Here is a 20,754-nt window from a genome sequence, read left to right as displayed (position 1 = left end):
CAAGCCTCACAACAAAAAGGTGCACAGAACTGGGCTATACAGTGAATAGACAATGGGGAACTGGTGATCAGTATTCTGGTGATTGGGAGCCAGGAAGAGGGCTACATTTGCTGTTACTGGTGTCTTGGGATGCGGAGTCTCTGTTGTCCAGGTGGTGATTGAGCGCTTGAACTGTGAACAGACCTTACAACAGGGCTATTTAAGGGGCTATTTCATCAAGGTTTATACACATAAAATGGTCTTCCTTTCTATTAAAATATAGTGCTTGTATATCTAAATTCTGCAGACTCTCAGCGGCAAGCACAATGAAACACTTTTACGAGTTATGCTGTGCAATAACTTTTTTTTTGTTGCATTTTCGTTATAAAAAAGAGAAACTATAAATGCCTGGAATGACATCAAAATGGAATTCCCCAAGGCCATGAGAACCAGCTGTGTAACAGTGTTAGGGCCACAGACATCAGTAAATAAAGAACATCTGTAAAATGTCTGACTATTTACAATGTGCATTTTCTTTTTAAAAATATTAAGATAATCACCCGAAAGTGACACCTCTTCTTCCAGGGAGTTATCCTACCTCATTCCAGGGATTTTGAAGCAGTGACCCGTTATCAAGACAGAGATGTCCCCTCTCTGTGACCTTCATAAGATTTCCTTTGTTGAGGAGGTGGAGCAGTGGGGGGAGGTGGGGGTTGTGGTCAGGGGTTAAATATCTCTAGCTGTCATTCACGTATACGAAGACGTGGCATGTATCATTCCTTTCAGCACAATCAGATGTTGCATCTGGGGTAGAAAGTACATACTTTAACTAGCATACATGGTTCTGCTGCAATTAACAGAAACGTGCGTCTGCTGAATGAGTTTGTCAAACAGCTATCAACGCCAGTATAGCAATTAAGAACGGCCATATAATCATGAAAAAATTGATATACCCACAAATATCTGATGTTGCATGTTAAATGACCCCTCGTTCAATAATGTCCAAATAGGAAAATCCAATTTTCTTTATTCCTGCCCATTAAGTGATGTCAATCAATATCACCTAACTACCAATTAGCTGCTGCAAGAGATAGGGTCTGGCTTGTGTGCTTTTTGGCCAATAAATATGTCCTTTTCGATTACACAATGAAACATGAGGAAATGTTTTTTTCTCATTTATTAAGTCGAATCGCTGTATACAATTGTTTTACACTATAAATAATATACTCAACATCATTTTGTTATTCATCATTAATGCTATTTCCAATACAATCAGCTTTTTAGAAAGCATTTGTCAAAGGCAAAATAGATTTAATTAACATAAAGAATCAAGTCATAGGGTCTTTCTTTTTCATTAATATTATTAAATATTTTGTTAAATAAAAGTACTTTTCTAGACCTACAGTTGACCTTGTCCATCTCCATGCTTTTTTCACTCATTGAACTCTTTTAATGAGAAATGACATGACATGCCTACCGTCAAATAGCTCATTTGGAGCTTGTGTGCATAACAAACATACGATCACAGCACCTGTGTTCATTTCACAAAGTGTAGATTTTTTTTATTTGTGGCCACAAATTCAGGAGGACAGTCTCATGATGAAATCTAATCTTACAAATCAAGTGAAAGACTAACAACACTAAAACACCATCTCGTATCCCTGACAGGCTGTCATATACAGTGTTTGTAGCCCACACATTTGGGATTTACAAACTGTTTCGTTAAATTATCTTGCCAGAATTTCTCAGTCTGATAAAACTATGTGATGTGTGTCATCCTTCAACATGATGTGCTATTGCCTTATACCACTTAATATGTGAGGGTCATTGTAGAATCAGAAAGCTCTATAATCAACACCGGCTGAGATATGTGAATAGAATTTATGTTAAATTGCCATGCCTGTGGGACAACCATACAATCCAATATTAACAAGCGCTCCTCAGTCAATGAAGAACCTATCTGCAAGGTCAGTAAAAAGAAGGAAAAATACCATTTAGAAAATTTTTGAATGATAGTCTTTGTAGTGGTTCAGGTATGTGTAGGACATTGCGACATTGCCTTCAACCACTTCTACAACAAGCACTAAACTATAAACTCCATGATAGTTGAAATACTCTATAATACGACATTGATCAGCATAGCCATCTGTGGCTACAGATTTAGAGAACACCCTCACTTCATGTAAGCCTTTTTGAAAGCTTGAATGGCTATTAATTATTCAGAACAATTTAATCATGGGAAGACAGCTGGGGTCTGGCGCAATTCATCAATCGTCTACAGAGTGTCCATGAAGAAGAGTTTTAGTTTGATGTCCGACAAGCCTAAAATCTATTCTGCTCATAGACCTAGCATATTACATGTCATTTGAAATCTGATGTACAAATGTGCATATCCTGTAGTCCTTATTGGCCTCTCCTGGACTGCGTCACCATCAGCCTGACACTGCAAAATTCATTTTGGCAAGAAGGTAGGCCAAGCTATACACCTTTTTAGTCAGGTTATGAAGGATTATGTCGTTACAATGCATTAGCGCAGAAAAGCACGGAGTGGTTCGCCATATAGCCGGAGTCTACAAATCAAAAGGAATAATTTAAAATAGACTTATCTTTATCACTAAACACTGGCCTTTCACTGAAACACAGCAACTTTTTCTAGAATGGCTTGCCTATTTCCAGATATTTTCTTCCAGCCCTGCATCTGTGACAGAGATCTGTCTATAATTAGTACATGGGATTGAAGCTGGATTCAATGGCTATACTTAATTAAGGCGATGCCCATTGCTGAGAGTTTAATACATATGCTAGGTCATTGGATGGGATAAATAATTTAAAGCTGCATACGGACAATCTATTGTTGAAAATAACTGCTGTAGGCCTTCAAATTTTTATAGAAACAAATCCCTTGAATCTACTGTATAGGCTATAGCCTATACACTCACCTAAAGGATTATTAGGAACACCTGTTCAATTTCTCATTAATGCAATTATCTAATCAACCAAACACATGGTCAAGACAATCTCCTGAACTCCAAACTGAATGTCAGAATGGGAAAGAAAGGTGATTTAAGCAATTTTGAGCCTGGCTGTTGGTGCCAGACGGGCCGGTCTGAGTATTTCACAATCTGCTCAGTTACTGGGATTTTAACGCACAACCATTTCTAGGGTTTACAAAGAATGGTGTGAAAAGGGAAAAACATCCAGTATGCGGCAGTCCTGTGGGCAAAATGCCTTGTTGATGCTAGAGGTCAGAGGAGAATGGACCGACTGATTCAAGCTGATAGAAGAGCAACTTTGACTGAAATAACCACTCGTTACAACCGAGGTATGCAGCAAAGCATTTGTGAAGCCACAACACGCACAACCTTGAGGCGGATGGGCTACAACAGCAGAAGACCCCACCGGGTACCACTCATCTCCACTACAAATTGGAAAAAGAGGCTACAATTTGCACGAGCTCACCAAAATTGGACAGTTGAAGACTGGAAGAATGCTGCCTGGTCTGATGAGTCACGATTTCTGTTGAGACATTCAGATGGTAGAGTCAGAATTTGGCGTAAACAGAATGAGAACATGGATCCATCATGCCTTGTTACCACTGTGCAGGCTGGTGGTGGTGGTGTAATGGTGTAGGGGATGTTTTCTTGGCACACTTTAGGCCCCTTAGGCCAATTGGGCATTGTTTAAATGCCATGGCCTACCTGAGCATTGTTTCTGACCATGTCCATCCCTTTATGACCACCATGTACCCATCCTCTGATGGCTACTTCCAGCAGGATAATGCACCATGTCACAAGCTCTAATCATTTCAAATTGGTTTCTTGAACATGACAATGAGTTCACTGTACTGAAATGGCCCCCATAGTCACCAGATCTCAACCCAATAGAGCATCTTTGATTTTCTGGGGTTCCCCACTGAAGAACGTTATTCCCTTTTGAAGTCAGAACAGGTGAACATCGTTAGTCGATATATTTTTTATTGTTTTCTTATTTTTTTTTTTTCTTAACCCTTATTTTTAACAGGTAAGTTAACTGAGAGCATTCCATTTACAGCAATGACTTGGGAAAGATTAGGGTTAATAGCCTCGTTCCATAAATGATCAACAGATTTCTTTTTACTTTTTCAGGTGAGGGTAATTCCTTTTAGCAACCGGTTTTCTTGGCGGACAGATGCTCCTGCAGCAGACCAGACACATACAGCCCCAAATTAACACTGATGATAATTAATTTACAATGAAAATAACACTGATGATGATTAATTTACAATGAAAACAACAATGATGATGATGATTCATTTACAATGAAAATAACACTGATGATGATTAATTTACAATGATCCATTCTGGAGGCAAACTATGTGTGCCAATGTAGGCTTGTAAAATTATCTCTGTCAATGGCATCAATTTGGTACTTATTGTGGTTAGGCCTACATGTATTATCCACAGTTATATCCACTGGTTAAACCTACCACATAGGTACACTTGCACTTTTTCCGAAGTCATCCTCCTGGATTAAGGTTAGTAGGAAATAAATACATAGAAATAGAATAAATAAAGTTTCCATTCAAATGTGTTGTTTATTTGGTCTATTCATTATGTTTTTATATATTTAATCCAATAGGTGAATTCTGGGAGATAAATATCAATATATAAATATATATACACACAGCTCTGGAAAAAATTAAGAGACCTTTTTCTTTCCTTTCCAAAAAAAGTTGAAAAGGAAGATTTTGGGTGAGCAACAGAATGGTTAAGAGAACACTGCAAATTGAACGCTTCTGTTCCTCACTCAAAACTTTCCTTTATCAACTTTTTTGGAAACGAAAGAAAAAGGTGCAGTAGTCTCTTAATTTTGTCTGGAGCTGTATATTAAAAACAGCCCCATCTGTATTAAAAAACCTGACCGCTTATCCTAGCAGGAGAGCATGAAGACAGTAGAGGCCACAAGACAAAATGGTCTGTCCACTGTTGTGGAATGGCAATCAACCCATTTATCTACTCATACAGAGTGAGTTACCAATGCCAACCTGCCATCAATGATTATTTCAGTGTCTCTCACAAGATTAATCTTCTTTCAACACACTTCTGTTTCAAAAACTGCATACTTTAACTGTATGTGTGGGTTGTAGTAGTTTTTTATACAGGATCAGTCTGTGAATTATTTGAACAATTGAAAAAGGGGTGCTGTGTAAACACTGTATATGGGTTCGACTGAATGGAGCCCTTAGAATTAATATCAGCCTAGGTGGCGCTGTTGGGCACTGGTGAAATGTTCACACAAAAGCCACTTCTGGGTCTCCCAAGACTCTCACCATGCAAAGCATGCAAGCAAGTTTATTTATATAGCACAAGTCATAAAACGAAGCAATTCAATGTGCTTTACAAAGAAAAAATATATAAAAATACAATGACATAAAAACAAATACTCAAATGAAAAACATCAAAACAATAAAAATATAAAAAGAATAAAAATGAGATAAAAACATAGGAAGCTGTAAGGCTCAACAGTGTGGTAAAGTTTAAGTGCTCTATCATATTCACGTGAAAAGAGAAGTGTTTTTAACCTGGATTTAAAAATGTATATGTGTTTGGGGTGCCGAATGTAAAATTTCGGTTACAATTTTTTATCTGATACATTTTCAACATTTAGCTCACTTTCCTCACATTTAGTGCATTTTCCTCACATTTGAGACAGAAATTATATATATATATATATATATATATATATATATATATATATATATATATTATATCTAAAAATGTTAAATGTAAATGTTATATCTAAATCTAAATGTTAAATATATATCTAAATGTTAAATCTAAATCTAAATGTTATATCTAAATCTAAATGTTAAATCTTAATAGTATATCTAAATCTAAATATATATCTAAATGTTAAATCTAAATGAGTCGCCAAGTGTAAAGCTAAATATTTAGAAAACATTCAAATCCCCAAGGAAACCACGCCCACTGCAGTGGCTTCAAACCGCCCTCAAAATTAACACCATTAATGCAAAGTTGTCTTAAGGTTGGAATGATATTTGAGTATATTATATCCTGCTTAATCACAGCTACAAGTGATACTGGGAGAGCTTTCACAATCTGTTTAAACTTCTTTTGGGTACATCTAATTTGAAATTTGTCACAGAATTAAACATGTTGTAAAACATTTCCTTCCACATCCATGAAGTGAGCAATTGCCCAGACACCTTTAAAGAACCATTCTGGAATAAAAAGAGATTTTCTATTTACTAAAATATACCTATTATTCCAAATAGGTGTATTGTGTGGTGTGAAATTATGCTTGAATATTAGTTTCCAATACAGAAGGACCTGTTGATGAAAATCTAACAGTTTAATAGGAAGTTTCTTAAAATCAAAATCACATTTTAGAAGAAAACCAATGCTGCCTACTTTTTCAAAAATCTGATTGATAATATAAGACTACTAGGGGTGTAACGATTCATTTTAACCACGATTCGATTCGTATCACGATTCGTGGTTGTCGATACGATTCAAGGCCGATAATGGTTCATTTAGAACGATACGATCCGAAACGATTCAGTGACTTGAAATCGATTCAGTATCTTTTCAGCCAAAAATTCAACCCGTTTGACTGAAATAAATACCTGGATACTGGACAGTGCAGGTGAAGTTTCCTAGATTCCTTTTGTTTCTTGTAAGGGAATCAGGTATCAATTAATTATGGATATAAACAAACAAGTAAACAACAATTAATGGCAAATGCATTCACATTTTATTTGAATAAAGTGCAACCAACACTTTAGGTTGAATTAACAGGAAGTTAAAATGTTCTGCTCTCATTTTCAATATTCAATACATTTTCAATAAAAGTACAGTAAGTGCAACCAACATTTCAACAGTAGGTTTACCTGCTACTTGTGCTTTTGTTTTTCAACATAAAAATACTACTATATTACTAGAAAAATAAAGTGCAACCAACATCTCTTCAGGTTTAATTAACAGTAGGTTTACCTGCTACTTTTGCTGTTGTTTTTCAACATAAAAATACTACCAAATTTATATAAAAAATAAAGTGCAACCAACACTTTCCACACACTGGACCGCAATGGTGGCTTGATAATTTCTCGCTCGTCGGCTTCTCCTCTGCTATCTGCCATGCTGTTTTGTTGTCTTTGCGCTGCTGCTGGCCTGGGGCGATGACGTCACGGATAGGCAAACTGAATCGAGTAACGTTTATCGCCTTTATCATTAGAAGTGCTAAGAAAAAACATTCCTATAAAGTCTGACGTGCTTAAATCCAATGGGTTATTTCCTAGTATCGATACAATCGATTGATTACATTTTAAAACGATGTTAGATCGATATATATCGTCCGGAAGGCAAACTTGCTGAGCACAGATCGATGTAGTTGGATCATAGGAGTATACATCGATACATCGATGTAGTAGATGGATCGTTACACCCCAAAGACTACAATGAATTTTGATTTTGAATATAGTTTTTCAACCATCTAATTTTCAACATACCATTCATACAATCAAAATCTATTGCATTACCACCTCCATCCTCGTAAGTTCTAATTAAATCCTGCTTGGCTATATAATGACATTTATTCCACCATATTAAATTGAAATTTAGTTTGTTGATAGTTTTAACTATTTGGGGTGCTATTGGAAGGGAGTAAGCTGGATATATTAATCTAGATAAACTATCAATTTTAGGTAACAATATTCTGCCAAAAATGGAGAGATCTCTTTGTAGCCATCTATTTAGATATGTTTTACAATTATCAACATTGTCTTCTATGTTTCGTTTTTCAGAGATTGTTTTTACCTTTGTGTTATATAGTGATTGCATGGATTGGTCTTTTAATGGCAATAATTCACATTTATTTAAATTTAACCGAAGTCCGGAGGCTTTTGCGAAAATATTGATAGCTTGTAATGCTATAGGAATTTGGAACAAATTTTTAAGAAACAAAGTTGTATCGTCAGCCAAATGACTTATAATTATTTGTTTGCCCATCAAATTCAGACCTTCAATCACGCTGTTCTTAATTAAAATAGACAGAATTTCTGCAATCATTATAAACAACAAGGGAGAGCTTCCACAACCTTGCCTTATTCCTCAACCAATATTAAATCTTTCACAAGTCCCGTGTCCCAAAGACACACCGCTATATATATCAGAATAAAGCATATGTATACTAACTATGAATTTGTCGGCAAAACCAAAATAATGAAGTGTTTTTAAAATAAATTCATGCTCAACAGAGTCAAAGGCCTTATAAAAATCAAGGAAGAGTATAAAACCATAATCATCAATTAAATCACTATAGTCTAATAAATCCATAACAAGTCTTATATTATTATGAATTACTCTTCCTTTTATAAAGCCTGACTGGGTCTCACTTATTATGTCGGTTTTAAATTGTCCAATTGCCGTTTGTCTTTCCCCGCTTTTGGAATCAGAGTAATTACACCCTGTTTCATGCTAGTCATCAATTCTTTCCTAACTATACATTCTTTTAACGCTTCAAATATATGATTCTCAAATCTTCCCAAAAATATTTATAAAACTTAACTGTGAGGCCCAAGAATCCAGCTCTTTATTAATACTTGATCTTTTATTTTTGTTGCCTAACACAATAATCTCAATTAATTGTAGACAATTTTGGTTCATCCAGGTATTTATGTGCTCTATACAGTGACACAGAGAGTCTATTGAGCTGTGGTCATGTTTGAGAGCTATATACATTTAAGTATCATCTGCATAGTTGATATATAGTAGTTAATGTTGTTGTTCTGTAGAATTTGATCCAGAGGTAGCATATAGAGATTGAACAGAAGCGGTCCGAGAACTGATTCCTGTGGAACTTCGCATGACATAGCCACCCTATCAGATTCATGATTACCAATGGTGACAAAGTAACTCCGGCCATCTGGATAAGATCTGTACCAATCAAAGACTGTCCCGGAGAGTCCTACCCAATTTTCCAGCCCATCTATAAGTGTTATATGATCTACAGTGTCAAATGCTGCACTGAGATCTAATAGAACCAGAACTGTTATTTTATCAGAATCAGTATTCAGCCATATATCATTTCAAACTTTAATCAGTGCCGTTTCAGTACTGTGGTGAGGTCGGAAGCCTGACTGAAATTTGTGTAAGAGACCGCTTGAGGTCAAAGCACAATGGCTATCAATTTGTCTGAGCTGTTGTCCAATAGTCACATGGTGTGTGCATATATAGCTTGCATGGGGCCTTTTTCCTTTGAGCCCAGGGGAGGCAAGTGTCACACAAATTAAATGCTTTTCTCTCTAGAAGGATTCCAGCTGAGAAAGTAACACAGCAAGATTTATTTTTTACTATTGTGCAGAACAGCCCTCTGCTAATAAGGCTGACCAGGCATGTAGAGCTAAGAAGCCTTCCCCCACTTTGGAAATTCATAACATCCTCATTATGCACTCATTTACACATTTTCTGAAAGGCACTCTAAGTTGGCCCAAGAAGCTGACTCAAGAGCAAGTATTTAATGGGACATTGTTTTGGAATTGTCAGACTTCAAACATGTTCTTCTGTTGATGTACGTTGATGTCCCAGCCCATCTGTTTTGCCATATGCCACACTCTAAAACACAGGGACAAGACAAGCATGTATAATTGATTTTTGAGAGTAACATCTCTTTAATGCTGTGTCATTACTTACATCATTAACAATGGTATAATTTCCATAATCATAAAGAAGTGTATGGCAAGAAATTGGTAATACTTTTGAATCAAGTCAGGTACATTTTCAGCTGTTCACATAATTTGTCTTCATTCATTCAAACCAAACATCTGGCCTTATCGAAGTATCCAAACTAACTGTAAAATAAATTTATCACACACTAATATTTGTTTGGAAGGATTGCTTTGGACACCCTCCAAGAACTGACAAAATCCATTTATGGGTAACAGTCATTATGGATTGTCTACATTACAATTCATTGATATTTGGGTGACACATGCTGTAGGACATTGGTGTGTAATAGGTCACCACAGCACTTGGGTGAGTACACGCTACACCTATCAAACGAGCTATGAGCATCGAAGCTGGTATATCAGGTTTGCTTCCTGCTCTCTCTCATGAGAACCTGAGCAATGCTTTTGACCAGCAGCACAGTGAAAACCTGCCTTGTTACATTGCTATGCAAACAAGCAGTGACTCAACTCCTCCCTAAACCCAAAGCAAACCACACAGTAGGAGTCATCCTGAGGAGCTGTCTAAACACTTTATGGACCATTGAGACCCTTAAGAAAGAATTATCTGGTTTTGTGTCAGATTAGAGACGTGTTGTTACATAGAGGTGGATCTCTGCCCCCATGGATAGTATCGACGGGGCTGTGGGGAAATTTAGGATCTTTAAGAAAGATGACTTTGAAGCTGACTGGATTAAGTTGAAGGATCGAAGCTTTGGTCAGGTCTACAGAGTGAAACTTAAGCTCTGGAGGGAGAAGTGTGCCCTGAAAAGCTTCAGTACCAACCTCACTGGCAGCAATTTCTACAGGTACTGTAACTATGGCTTCAAAAACAGAGACTTAAACTTACCTTGAGAGACTTACCTATCCTTCACTGAAGTAAATCACTGCTTTGTATGGAATGACAATAACTATAAGAGAGCACATAAGTGTGTTAGTACTGGTTATTTCTATGTACTGGGAAAGTCAATATGTTAGATTAGACAGGGTGAGGGTAACAGCAAAAGATTTGTAACTGAGCCCAGCTGAAATAATATTGAGAAAAATAAACCATACATTTCAAGATGGTCTAAGCTGGTTTTAGGGCATTGCGGGTCCACGCAGTCCGTGCTGCTTTGATGCTGGTCATGTAACTAAACAGCCATACAGAGAAACAACCAAAATCACCATGAATGGGGCCAAATCCCCAAGTCTGGTCTGCAGCAATAGCATAAGATTCTGACGGAGCCACCTTGCTAGGTTAAAAACCTGCAAACACTCGCTCGCTAAGCAGTCCTTTCTTTCTTGACAGGAGAATGATAGAGGAGGCATCCAACATGGAGAAAGCTAAATTCAGGTACATCGTGTCCATCTATGGGGTGTGCAATGAGCCTCCTGCCATTGTTATGGAATACATGAGCAACGGCTCCCTGGATCGTCTCCTCACCAGCCACACGTTGATGTGGCCCAAGAAATTCCAGATGATCCACGAGGTTGCCATGGGCATGAACTTCCTTCACAGCCTGAGCCCGCCACTTCTCCACCTGAACCTCAAGCCTTCAAACGTCCTTCTAGATGATCACCTCCACGTAAAGGTGACCGATATGCAGTTCTAGCAATTATTTAGGCGTTAGGTTTGAGTGAAATGAAAGATAATTTCTTTTTATAGTGCTTTTTATTATTTAAGAGGCATTGTAGCTATTTACTTCTTGTATTCAGAGAGGCCGTCGGGCCATGGATACCATTTTTATATCTGTGTTTAACGCCAAACAGCGTTAGTGAAATTATAGACTAGCAGTTTTGCAGTAGCTGAAGGTCTATGGGACATAGCAATAGTCTGCAAAACTGCCTCTTTCCTCCTTCATGCTGGACAGAATGTTATCCAGTATCCAGTTTATCTGACCCTAGGGTAATACAAAATGCATTTGATTTCCAAAATCCTGAATGTCTTTAAAAAGTGTATAATTATTTTGAAATACAAACTCAGCAGTACACTAATGATTTTCTGTCTGAAGAACATTTCTCTTCAAAGATTTCAGATTTTGGCTTTATTAAGTGGGACGAGACTGGAAGCAAGAAAGAATTAGTTGAGAATTTGACATTGAGAGGAAATATTTGCTACATTCCTCCAGAGTTATTCACTCAGTGCCCCGAAGGCTCTGGAACAAAGTTTGATGTTTACAGGTGAGGTACTGTTATAATTGCCTTGGAGGAATTCCTTCATACTCACATATAAACACTGTACAACTGTATCAATAGGTTAGCATTCTCTATCTACGCAGACGTATTCCCTACTGATGAAGTCATCTAAAGTCATTACTGAAGTCATTACTTCCCTCAGTATTGTTTCAAATAAGTCATACACTTTGATCATAGTTTGATTTAATGGAATTGGACATGCGGGGAAAGAAAAAACAGTTATCCTGTCAAGTCAGAGAGGTCTTATGGGTTCCTTGTTTCAATATAGCTTCTCTATTGTGATGTGGGAAATTCTAACCCAGAAGAAACCTTACCAAGGTAGTAAACGTGAGTACTGGTAAGGTATTTCTGATCCTATTCGTATTGTATCTTATTACATTAAACACAAAAGTATTTGACAGAGCTACTCTTGCCACTTCCTGTAACAAAGGAAGCACCACGACAACAGTGCTGATGAAGGTGACCTTGGGTAGAAGGCCGGGCATTGAAATGATCCCCGATGACAAGCCACGTGAATGTGATCAAATGGTCAAAATCATGCAAGAGTGCTGGGATCAGGACCCCGGAGAGAGGCCAGAATTCTCAGGTAACACTTCAGCTGATTCCAGATCTATTTGTATGGTAGAACAGAATATAGCCTTTTTTTTTGTCCATTCAGTTAGAAAGTTTTTTTCCAACCCTAGAACACTTGCACAGAGTCAGCCACATTGCCCCCTGGATGGGGCGACATTGTTGGGGCTAAGAGCCTGACTCAAGTGCACTTCAGTAGCCAATTAATTTCCAACTTTTTCACAGCCTGACCCTGTGTGTAAACCAACAAATGTTTGGTTACTCTGTACACCTCTTTCAGCTATTGGGCTATTGCCAACCTACTCCTCAATCACGGTCAAACTGTGAAAAGATCTGGGATGAGGATTGACAACATTGTCTTTCTCTTTACATATCCAACACCAATTGACAACAAAACAAGCCTATCTTGTGGACAACAAAAAAGACTTTACTTGATCAGAAACTGCATAGGAAACAAATAGCCAACATGTTAAAAAACTGTCAAACAAAATAGACCAGCCCTTGCTAGAGGAAATCTATAAAATCTAGAGGAAATCTATAAAATAGCAGTCACTTTGAGGGTCTTTTATTGTCACTACTACCAGTGCCGGCGCTAGCCATTTGGGGGCCATAAGCAAAATTTGATTTGGGGCCCCCTCTCTCCTATTGGTCGGGGGCTCCCTAGCTGTCAGAGGCGCCCTAGCGGTCGGGGGCTCTAAGCAACTGTTTATGTTGCTAATGCCTGGAGCTGGCCCTCTCTGCCACTGTCTTCCCTATACGAAACAAAGAACACCTTGTAAGTCTTGTTTTCACAGCTACACATTCCATGTAAGTGAATGTGCAGAACCCTTGTTTTTTCACAATGCGAGCCCACCTGTTAGGGAACCACACAACATGCCTGAAATCGTTGTGTTGATTGAAACATTCACAGGAGCCACAGGTCACCTTTAGGTAGGCAAGAAATGAAGGCAATGGATTAAGGTGCCATGTTAATGAATACTAATGAACACAAAGTTTATGCATACAGTAGCGCATCAAAATTAGCAACATCGCTAAGCAATTTTCCGGGGATGTAAGCGTATCGTTGGGATTTGATTTATGCATCAAACTACGTTTCCACTACAATTTGATTAGCTGAATTATACCCTCTTGTACTAAGCCAACAGGTACTTTCCATATTATAGCATAACTATGCATAATAATTAGTTATTTGGTTCATAAATGGACACTGATTAAAAACTGACTTGGTCCTGTTTGTCTCTATGACAAAACATGCAACCCATTCCTCATCTTTCAGTGCCATTAAATATACTGTTGACCAAAGCAATGAATGTAAAAACTAAGCAAACAAAAAGAATGTGCAGTGCCTTATGGAACATCAGATTCATCTTTTTGTCACATCGTTTCAAATGAATATAATAATTTTTTCACATGCCTTGTTAACCTTCTGAGTATGATGGATGCGGGCAGCATTTGTGCTTCTGTTTTTCATGAACAAACATCTTTGTCTCTTTGTTCGTTCCCAGACACGGTACGGAAGACAGAGGCTCTCAACGACATCCTGGGACTGGGTGGATGTCGCAGTGGGATGGAGGCACACATACCTGCTTATCCCAAGCTGTCACCCAGCTGCAGAAGAGTGAGTGCTCCGTGCTTCATCAGTCATCAGTGTTGAGATAACAGAAACACTCCCTTTATTTCTCCTTTCCCCTCCCTCTCCATCTTCCTCTCTCCCCCTTCCTTTCTACATCCCTCTCTCCCCCTCCCTCTCTCTCTATATATATATATATGTATATATATATATCCCTCTCATCCCCTCCCTCTCTCTCTATATATATATCTCCCTCTCTCCCCCTCCATCTTTCTCCATCTCTCTATATCCCTCTCCTTTTAGAGCCTCCCTCTCCCATGCAAATTCCTCCATGAACTCGGATCAGACGTTCATATGGTACATTTCCAATGCAAGGGACGATTACTGTATATTAATTCCATGTAGAGAAAAAACAAAATACCAGTAGTAACTAGCACTACTAATCAAAGTGGTGCTTAACATCTCCTTTAATATGTACATCAATAAGTTATTGGATACAATTATAATGACTGCTATTAACACTTTTTCGGTGTCATTTTCTATCCGATTAGAAATCAACATACTCACTCACCGACCCTCTAGGTGAGTACGTGGGAAAACACATTAACTCAACGTCAGTGTGCCACAGTGCCTCTAGGGCTGACATTTAAAATGTATTCATTAACTCTTTTTAGTGTGGAACTGAAGCAGGAAATGGTGTACTAATTACAGAAAATGACAGAAATGTGACAAATTGCATTCTGAGGTCTCAACTGGGATATGTTTTGCACATACAAATGATGCATTTGAGTCAGGTTCTGTAGGCTCAGAAAAAGCCCAGCTTGAAGGCAAATTGAAAAACACTTCGATAAGTTACTGCAACAATCAAATTATGCAGCAGACAATTATACACTTTACGCAACTTTTTGCGTGTGCGGTACGCATCTGTGTCTTATCTCGTATGAATATCTACGTTCACAGACAGCAACACCGGGGACGGTATTCTCCATCTTCTATCAAAGAAAGACTTTGACGGCTTCAGACAGACCCTGAGCAAGGAACACGTGTCCATGCTATTTAAAGACAATAACACCCTCCTTCACTACGCTGTGGTCAGTGGAGACACAAAGAGCGTGGCGGATGTCCTGAGTCTCGGAGCAGAGGTGAACTCGCAGAGTGTCGGGGGGAACACCCCTCTTGCCATGGCCGTGCTTTATAAGTTCAGCGAGGTCTGCTCGTTGCTCACAGAGCGAGGAGCAGACATCCACCTCAGTGATGGGGACAAGTGGACGCCCCTGCACTTTGCCGCTCAGAATGGTGACAGCAGAGTCGTCCGCCTTTTCCTTGACAGAGGGGCCAGTCCCGGTGTTAAGGAGAAAGACGGGTGGACTCCGCTTCATCTGGCTTCTCAGAACGGCCACGAGGCCGTCGTGCGTCTCCTCCTGTCCCGGCTGGGGAGCGCCGATGAGCAGGAGGAGATACGGGGGAGGACGGCGCTCCACATCGCCAGTGCTTATGGCCACGTTGGCATTGCCAAGCTCCTGCTCGGCAAAGGTGTCGACCCAAACGGGACGGACAACTCCCAGGCCACGGGTCTACACCTGGCGGCTGAGGAGGGCCACTACAGGGTGGCTAGGGAGCTGGTGAAGAATGGCGCCGACGTCAATTCCGTGGACAACCGGCGCTACACCCCTTTACACTTTGCCGCCATCAAGGGACACACAGGCATCTGCAGGCTGCTGTTGGGCAACCGAGCCAATCCGGACCCCAGGACCCTGCAAGGCTGGACGCCAATGCACTTGGCAGCGCTGAAGGGCCACGGGGCCTCCTTGCTAGAGCTGGAGGCCCACCGGGCCTCTGTGGACATACAGGGGCCGGCCGGCTGGACTCCGCTTCATCTGGCCTGTCACCACAGGCAGGAGGAAGTGGTTTCCATGCTGCTGGCGGCCAAGGCTGATCCCGACGCTACGGAGGACAGGGGTTGCACAGCGCTTCACTTGGCGTGCAACGGCGCCCTTTTCCCCGGCGTACTGCAGCTCATCTCGCACGGAGCAAACGTCAACGTGCGGAACAGAAGCCAGTCCACCCCGTTACACCTGGCCGCCCAGAACGGCAGCGTTCCCATTATCAAAGCCCTGCTGTTGAACGGGGCGGATAGGAGTGCTGAGGACTTGGCAGGCTGCACAGCCCTAACACTGGCCAGGAGGTGTCAGAAAGAGGAGGCAGCACTGCTGCTACAGGACTGCTAGTGAGACGTTCGAGCCCAGCAAAGCCTGCCTTGAACTGAACCGAGCTGGGCCGAACCAAGCGAGCAAAGCTGCACTGAGCTGGCCGGGTTACTCGTCCACCATAATTGCAGGAACTGAAAAGAATTTGCTAAAAATATCTGTATTTCAAGAGCCACAGAGGGAGAGAGGTAGATCAAGGGATAAGTGAACCAATTCTCTCTACCAATTTGCGCACTCACTATGTTGTCTGGAAATGTGTTCAATGTTGTTACTGATTTCAATGTTTCAATGTTGTTACTGATGCTTAAAGACATTCTGTTATCTTAATTAATATAGTTAAATTATATTAGCGTGTTCAAGATGACCTTATCGTATGATGTCACTGCCGTGAGTTCATGATGCAAATTTTTTTTTTATCTGGCAAAAGGGAAGGTTTATTGTTCTCTGCTGCATGTGATCAACCGGGAGGACCATTTTATTGCAGTTTCCATGGTGACACATTGTATTGAATTGAAGTGAAATACACAATGCACAAGACAAATATACATTTTCACATACTAATGTTCTCTTGACCATGTCAAAGGAGCCCCACTAACAGTTTTGATAAATTCTCTAACCTAAGACAAAATGCCTGAGCAGAGTTCCAACATCTTGTTTTCAGGCAGAGAAATTAACTAGGCTGCCGAATCCCCGTTTCTTTAGAAAAACAAACCTCCAAAATACTAATTTGATTTGTTTCTCTCGCCCCACCCTCCACCACACAGACATGGATGTTTTACATTTTCACATTAAGAAGAGCTGCAGTAGATGAATGTTGCATTTTAAAACGCAACATAAAAACTGCCATGGTGGATTTTGAAGGCTCTGCCTCTTTGGCTTTTTCAGATTTTTTGGTGGTGGAGCTGACATGTAATTCACAACATTTCTGCCATGCGGCAGACAGAAAAATGTGTTGTTTCGTAGCTATTCTACACATTGTGCCATGAGGCTAAGTCATGAAAGAGAATTTGTTTGGCTAGGGGTCCACTAGAATGCTGCTAGGCTTACCCGCTGTGAAGGTGCTGGTACTCACAATGTATCTGATCGGTTTGACCTACTTAACGCTTCTCTGGGAGATGAAGTGAACAGAAACCTGTGAGGAACTTTGCATTGACCCTTCTACAACATTTATCTCACCAGAAAGGAATGATATCAATGTGAAGCATTCTAATCACTTTTACAACCGCCCTCTCTGAAAAGAAGACTGGTTTGACAGCATTTCTCTAACCAAAACATTATGATCTCTTTCTGACACTGTTGCATTTTTTTCTGATCTAGTGTTTGATAAACACTCCTCACTCATAAACGCCTCTGGCTCCACAAAGGAGTTTGTGCCAGAACTAAGCATGTTAGCTGGCAGCAGATCCCCTGAAAAATCTAACTCATCTTTACCATCTAGTCTCAATCAATGGCTCCAGTCCGACCTTTCACAACCACGGTGACACATCTGACAGTTTCCATCAGGCTTTAATTGGGTTTGCAAATGCCTAACACGGTTTGTGAAGGAAATGAGAAGATGACGAGACAACGGCAGCTAATGCCATTTCAAATGCAACAGCAGCAAAGAAGCATTGCATCACAGCACGAGATGCAAGTCAATAACAGGATTTTAGATAGAAAGAACACTTGTAGTGGTCCAATTTCCATGGGACATTCCTTGTCCTACTTAGAGACAAAATGCTGTTTTATTAATGAGTGCAATATGTTTACACAGTCTTTGGACATTAATTATTAACCAAACTACAATTAAAACGCTATTATGATAACAAACAATGTCACATGGTGAAAAATAACATGCAAAATGCGGTGATAAAAAAATAATAAAAAATGTCAGAATTGCCAAATCTTTTTTTACATAGCTGCAGTAACTTTATACATTAACATTCCCTGAGAGAGCCACACATATCTAATCAGTGGTGCACGTAGCCCCAGGAGAGCTTAATGGATATATTATTGCTAAGACGGCCAGTCACAGGGTTTAGTGGTATGGGGAGGCCTCTGCTGCTTAGTTACTGAAAACATGACTAATGCAGCTTTTGATCCAGCTGTTGACCCAGGGGTGTTGCCTCAACAGACTCCCAAAAGCAGGCTCCTCTGCCTGGGCACCTCTGACTCAACCCAGGTAATTGGCGGTGAGATGTCCTTTGATTCTTCAGGGTGATGATTCAGAAAACCTTTTCTCCTGGCTGTCATATTAGCCACCTCTGCCACTCAGTGTACCACTAGGAAAACACCCCCAGAGTATAATTCCTGGGCCGCCCAAGATTACTTTTTTGGGGAGATTTCATCAGGTTGTTATAGCCACAAGCCTACGTTTGCATTACAGCTTAACTGCGTTTTAAACTTCAACTGGGGGCTGATGAGTTTGAAGGTATTTCGCCAGAAATCCCCTTGCATTGCTCAGCCACATGCATAATTGCCTTTCCCGTAGTGTCAGTACAACCAGCAGAGATACTGCGGAACTGCTTTATGCTACCAGGCAACACCCTCAATCTCACATTACTCAGAGATACTTTTCCCTGTCCCCCAGTTTTCTGTGTAGGTTTGCTTGTGTTGTGTGCTGACGAGCGATATTCATGGAGGAATTACGTATTGAGGATCAACAGAACACACAACACAAGCAAACAACACTATGCTTCTTTTCAAACCACGAACATATTTTATATCACTAAAAGAATAAAAATCAGTGTGTGATAATGTAGTGAACCCAAAAGGAACTTACCTCTCATGTCTTCATTTACAGGATACAAATATTTAAAAAACAAAATAACAAACAAAATTGCCCAGCCTGGTCTTGGCAACTGCATTATAGTCGAAAACTGCGTGGGAAGGCTTGCCAAAATGACAATTAGAATCAGTAATTTATTATTTGACATGTAAAATGGCAGCCAGGCATCTATCATAATGTGAAAAGAATTATATCTTAAATATTTATTGGAAAGAGCACCCATCTCATTACCATCTATGAATCCGTTTCCAAAAAAGCTGTGATTCTGCAGAAAACCCATGTGCGAATAATCTTTTCCTGTATTTAACTGAAAAGAGTACAAAGACAGTCCAATCCAAAGTGGATGTGTATTATTCAAGAAACAATAACACTTCTCAGTTTCAACGTTTGACCTTTTGTCTTTGTACTATTTTCTGTTGAATATAGGTTCAATGATTTGCAAATCATTGCATTCTGTTCTTCTTTACGTTTTTACACAGCGTCTCAACCTTTTTGGAAATGGGGTTGTAATTCCACCACCCTGTTTATATTAAAATAATATTGTGACCAACTGCATGCTGCCACTGGGACGACTGCTGGAGATATTGCATGACTCAATCAATATTTCCACTTTGATGGAAGCAGTAAACAGGGCTCCGCACAGACAAGGTGATATTCATAATATACCAAATGCCTCCAGCAAAGGAAACTGAATAGTGATTCCTGCAAAACAACGTCACTCACTCATTATAAAAAAATGGTTAGCAAGCTATTAGGTGCCTCGCAAGCAAATAATTGACATCTGGAAACGGCGATGCTATTAGCTGGTCATTAGTGCCATTAGTTGATGTAGTTTATCTTCAATTCTCATATTTAATAATATTCAGAGTAATTTCATCTTCTCACTCATAAGGCCTGGCTGGCTGATTTGTGGATATGTTTGTATATGGTGGTAAGCTAGTGTGGACAACGTGTATTGCTTCTGCACCAGGTCTCACTAAGCCATACCTCAAACATCTCGTATGTTTGCCTCAATAGCTTGCCATGCTAAAGTTTGCATGGGCCATGCCTACGTTCTCACGTTGTGCTCACGTTTGCAATAGCATACTGTTACAAGTTAAAACAGAAAAAGTGGCACAAAATCCGAAACATCCTTCATCAGACCTAGATTTCCAGAGGCTGCTAAGGGGTCTGGGGAGGATGGAGCAGTAATTGCAAAGACAGATCCACAACATTGCATTCAAACTCTGGAGGGAACTGCGATATGTGTCGCTAGTGAAGAATTGGCCTCTTAATTAATCCCTGTTAGGCCTATGATTTTTCACAATCAAGCATTCTGACCGTAGCTAAATATCAGATTTTCCAGTTGTTGGTGAATTGATTGGGCTTTTTTATTTTTGCTTTCTTAGCAATGGCTCCAACACAAAACCCTATAAACATTTAAATAGATTTGGGCAAAGTTACCAACTGGTCTGTTGAATTGTACCGGTTTTAAGAAAGTTAATGCGCACTGTTCCATTCTCTTTCTAAATAGTGTCCATCATTAATAGTACAAAATGTGTTTTTGGAAACCACAGAATCTGCTTTTTCTAATGCTGAATGGGAATCCAAAGGTAGCACACTCCACAGGATCATCTGGAAAAGACACTTTGTGGTGCCTGAAAAAAGAAGAACTGCTTGTCACACACAAGCTGTTTGTGAAATCCAATTTATAACGACAATTCCCAAGCTGGCAATTTCCAAGGCAAGCAGCCCATTCACCTCATCTGTTCAGAGGAGTTTG

At 39.7% G+C, this 20,754-nt stretch overlaps 1 protein-coding gene across 3 annotated transcripts; it reads left to right on the top strand.

Moving 5' to 3' along the window:
- Window positions 1–10,220: 10,220 nt before the first annotated feature.
- ankk1 (ankyrin repeat and kinase domain containing 1) lies at window positions 10,221–18,065 on the top strand. Of its 3 annotated transcripts, none has more exons than XM_020043674.2 (8): window positions 10,221–10,509; window positions 10,992–11,274; window positions 11,712–11,863; window positions 12,147–12,196; window positions 12,309–12,464; window positions 13,954–14,066; window positions 14,570–14,600; window positions 14,979–18,065. In XM_020043674.2, the coding sequence occupies exons 1-8, from the start codon at window positions 10,325–10,327 to the stop codon at window positions 16,244–16,246; spliced, it is 2,238 nt and encodes a 745-aa protein (XP_019899233.2). In that variant the 5' UTR covers window positions 10,221–10,324; the 3' UTR covers window positions 16,247–18,065. The 3 variants fall into 3 exon arrangements, with proteins under 3 accessions (XP_019899233.2, XP_010869951.2, XP_019899270.2); XM_010871649.3 differs by having other exon boundaries at window positions 12,147–12,205; XM_020043711.2 differs by lacking the exon at window positions 12,147–12,196 and having other exon boundaries at window positions 12,280–12,464.
- The last annotated feature ends 2,689 nt before the right edge of the window (window positions 18,066–20,754 follow it).

Source organism: Esox lucius, chromosome 1 (genome assembly GCF_011004845.1).
Source record: "Esox lucius isolate fEsoLuc1 chromosome 1, fEsoLuc1.pri, whole genome shotgun sequence".
In the NCBI taxonomy this organism is placed as follows: domain Eukaryota; kingdom Metazoa; phylum Chordata; class Actinopteri; order Esociformes; family Esocidae; genus Esox; species Esox lucius.
Note: the sequence above shows the minus strand (reverse complement) of the source record. Positions and strands in the feature narration are given on the sequence as shown.

Excerpts from the sequence above, each read along its gene's own strand:
- ankk1 (XM_010871649.3), top strand. The coding sequence starts at position 10,325 with ATGGATAGTATCGACGGGGCTGTGGGGAAATTTAGGATCTTTAAGAAA. Across the intron at positions 11,864-12,146 it reads ACAAAGTTTGATGTTTACAG|CTTCTCTATTGTGATGTGGG; the intron begins GTGAGGTACTGT and ends GTTTCAATATAG. Across the intron at positions 14,601-14,978 it reads CTCACTCACCGACCCTCTAG|ACAGCAACACCGGGGACGGT; the intron begins GTGAGTACGTGG and ends CTACGTTCACAG.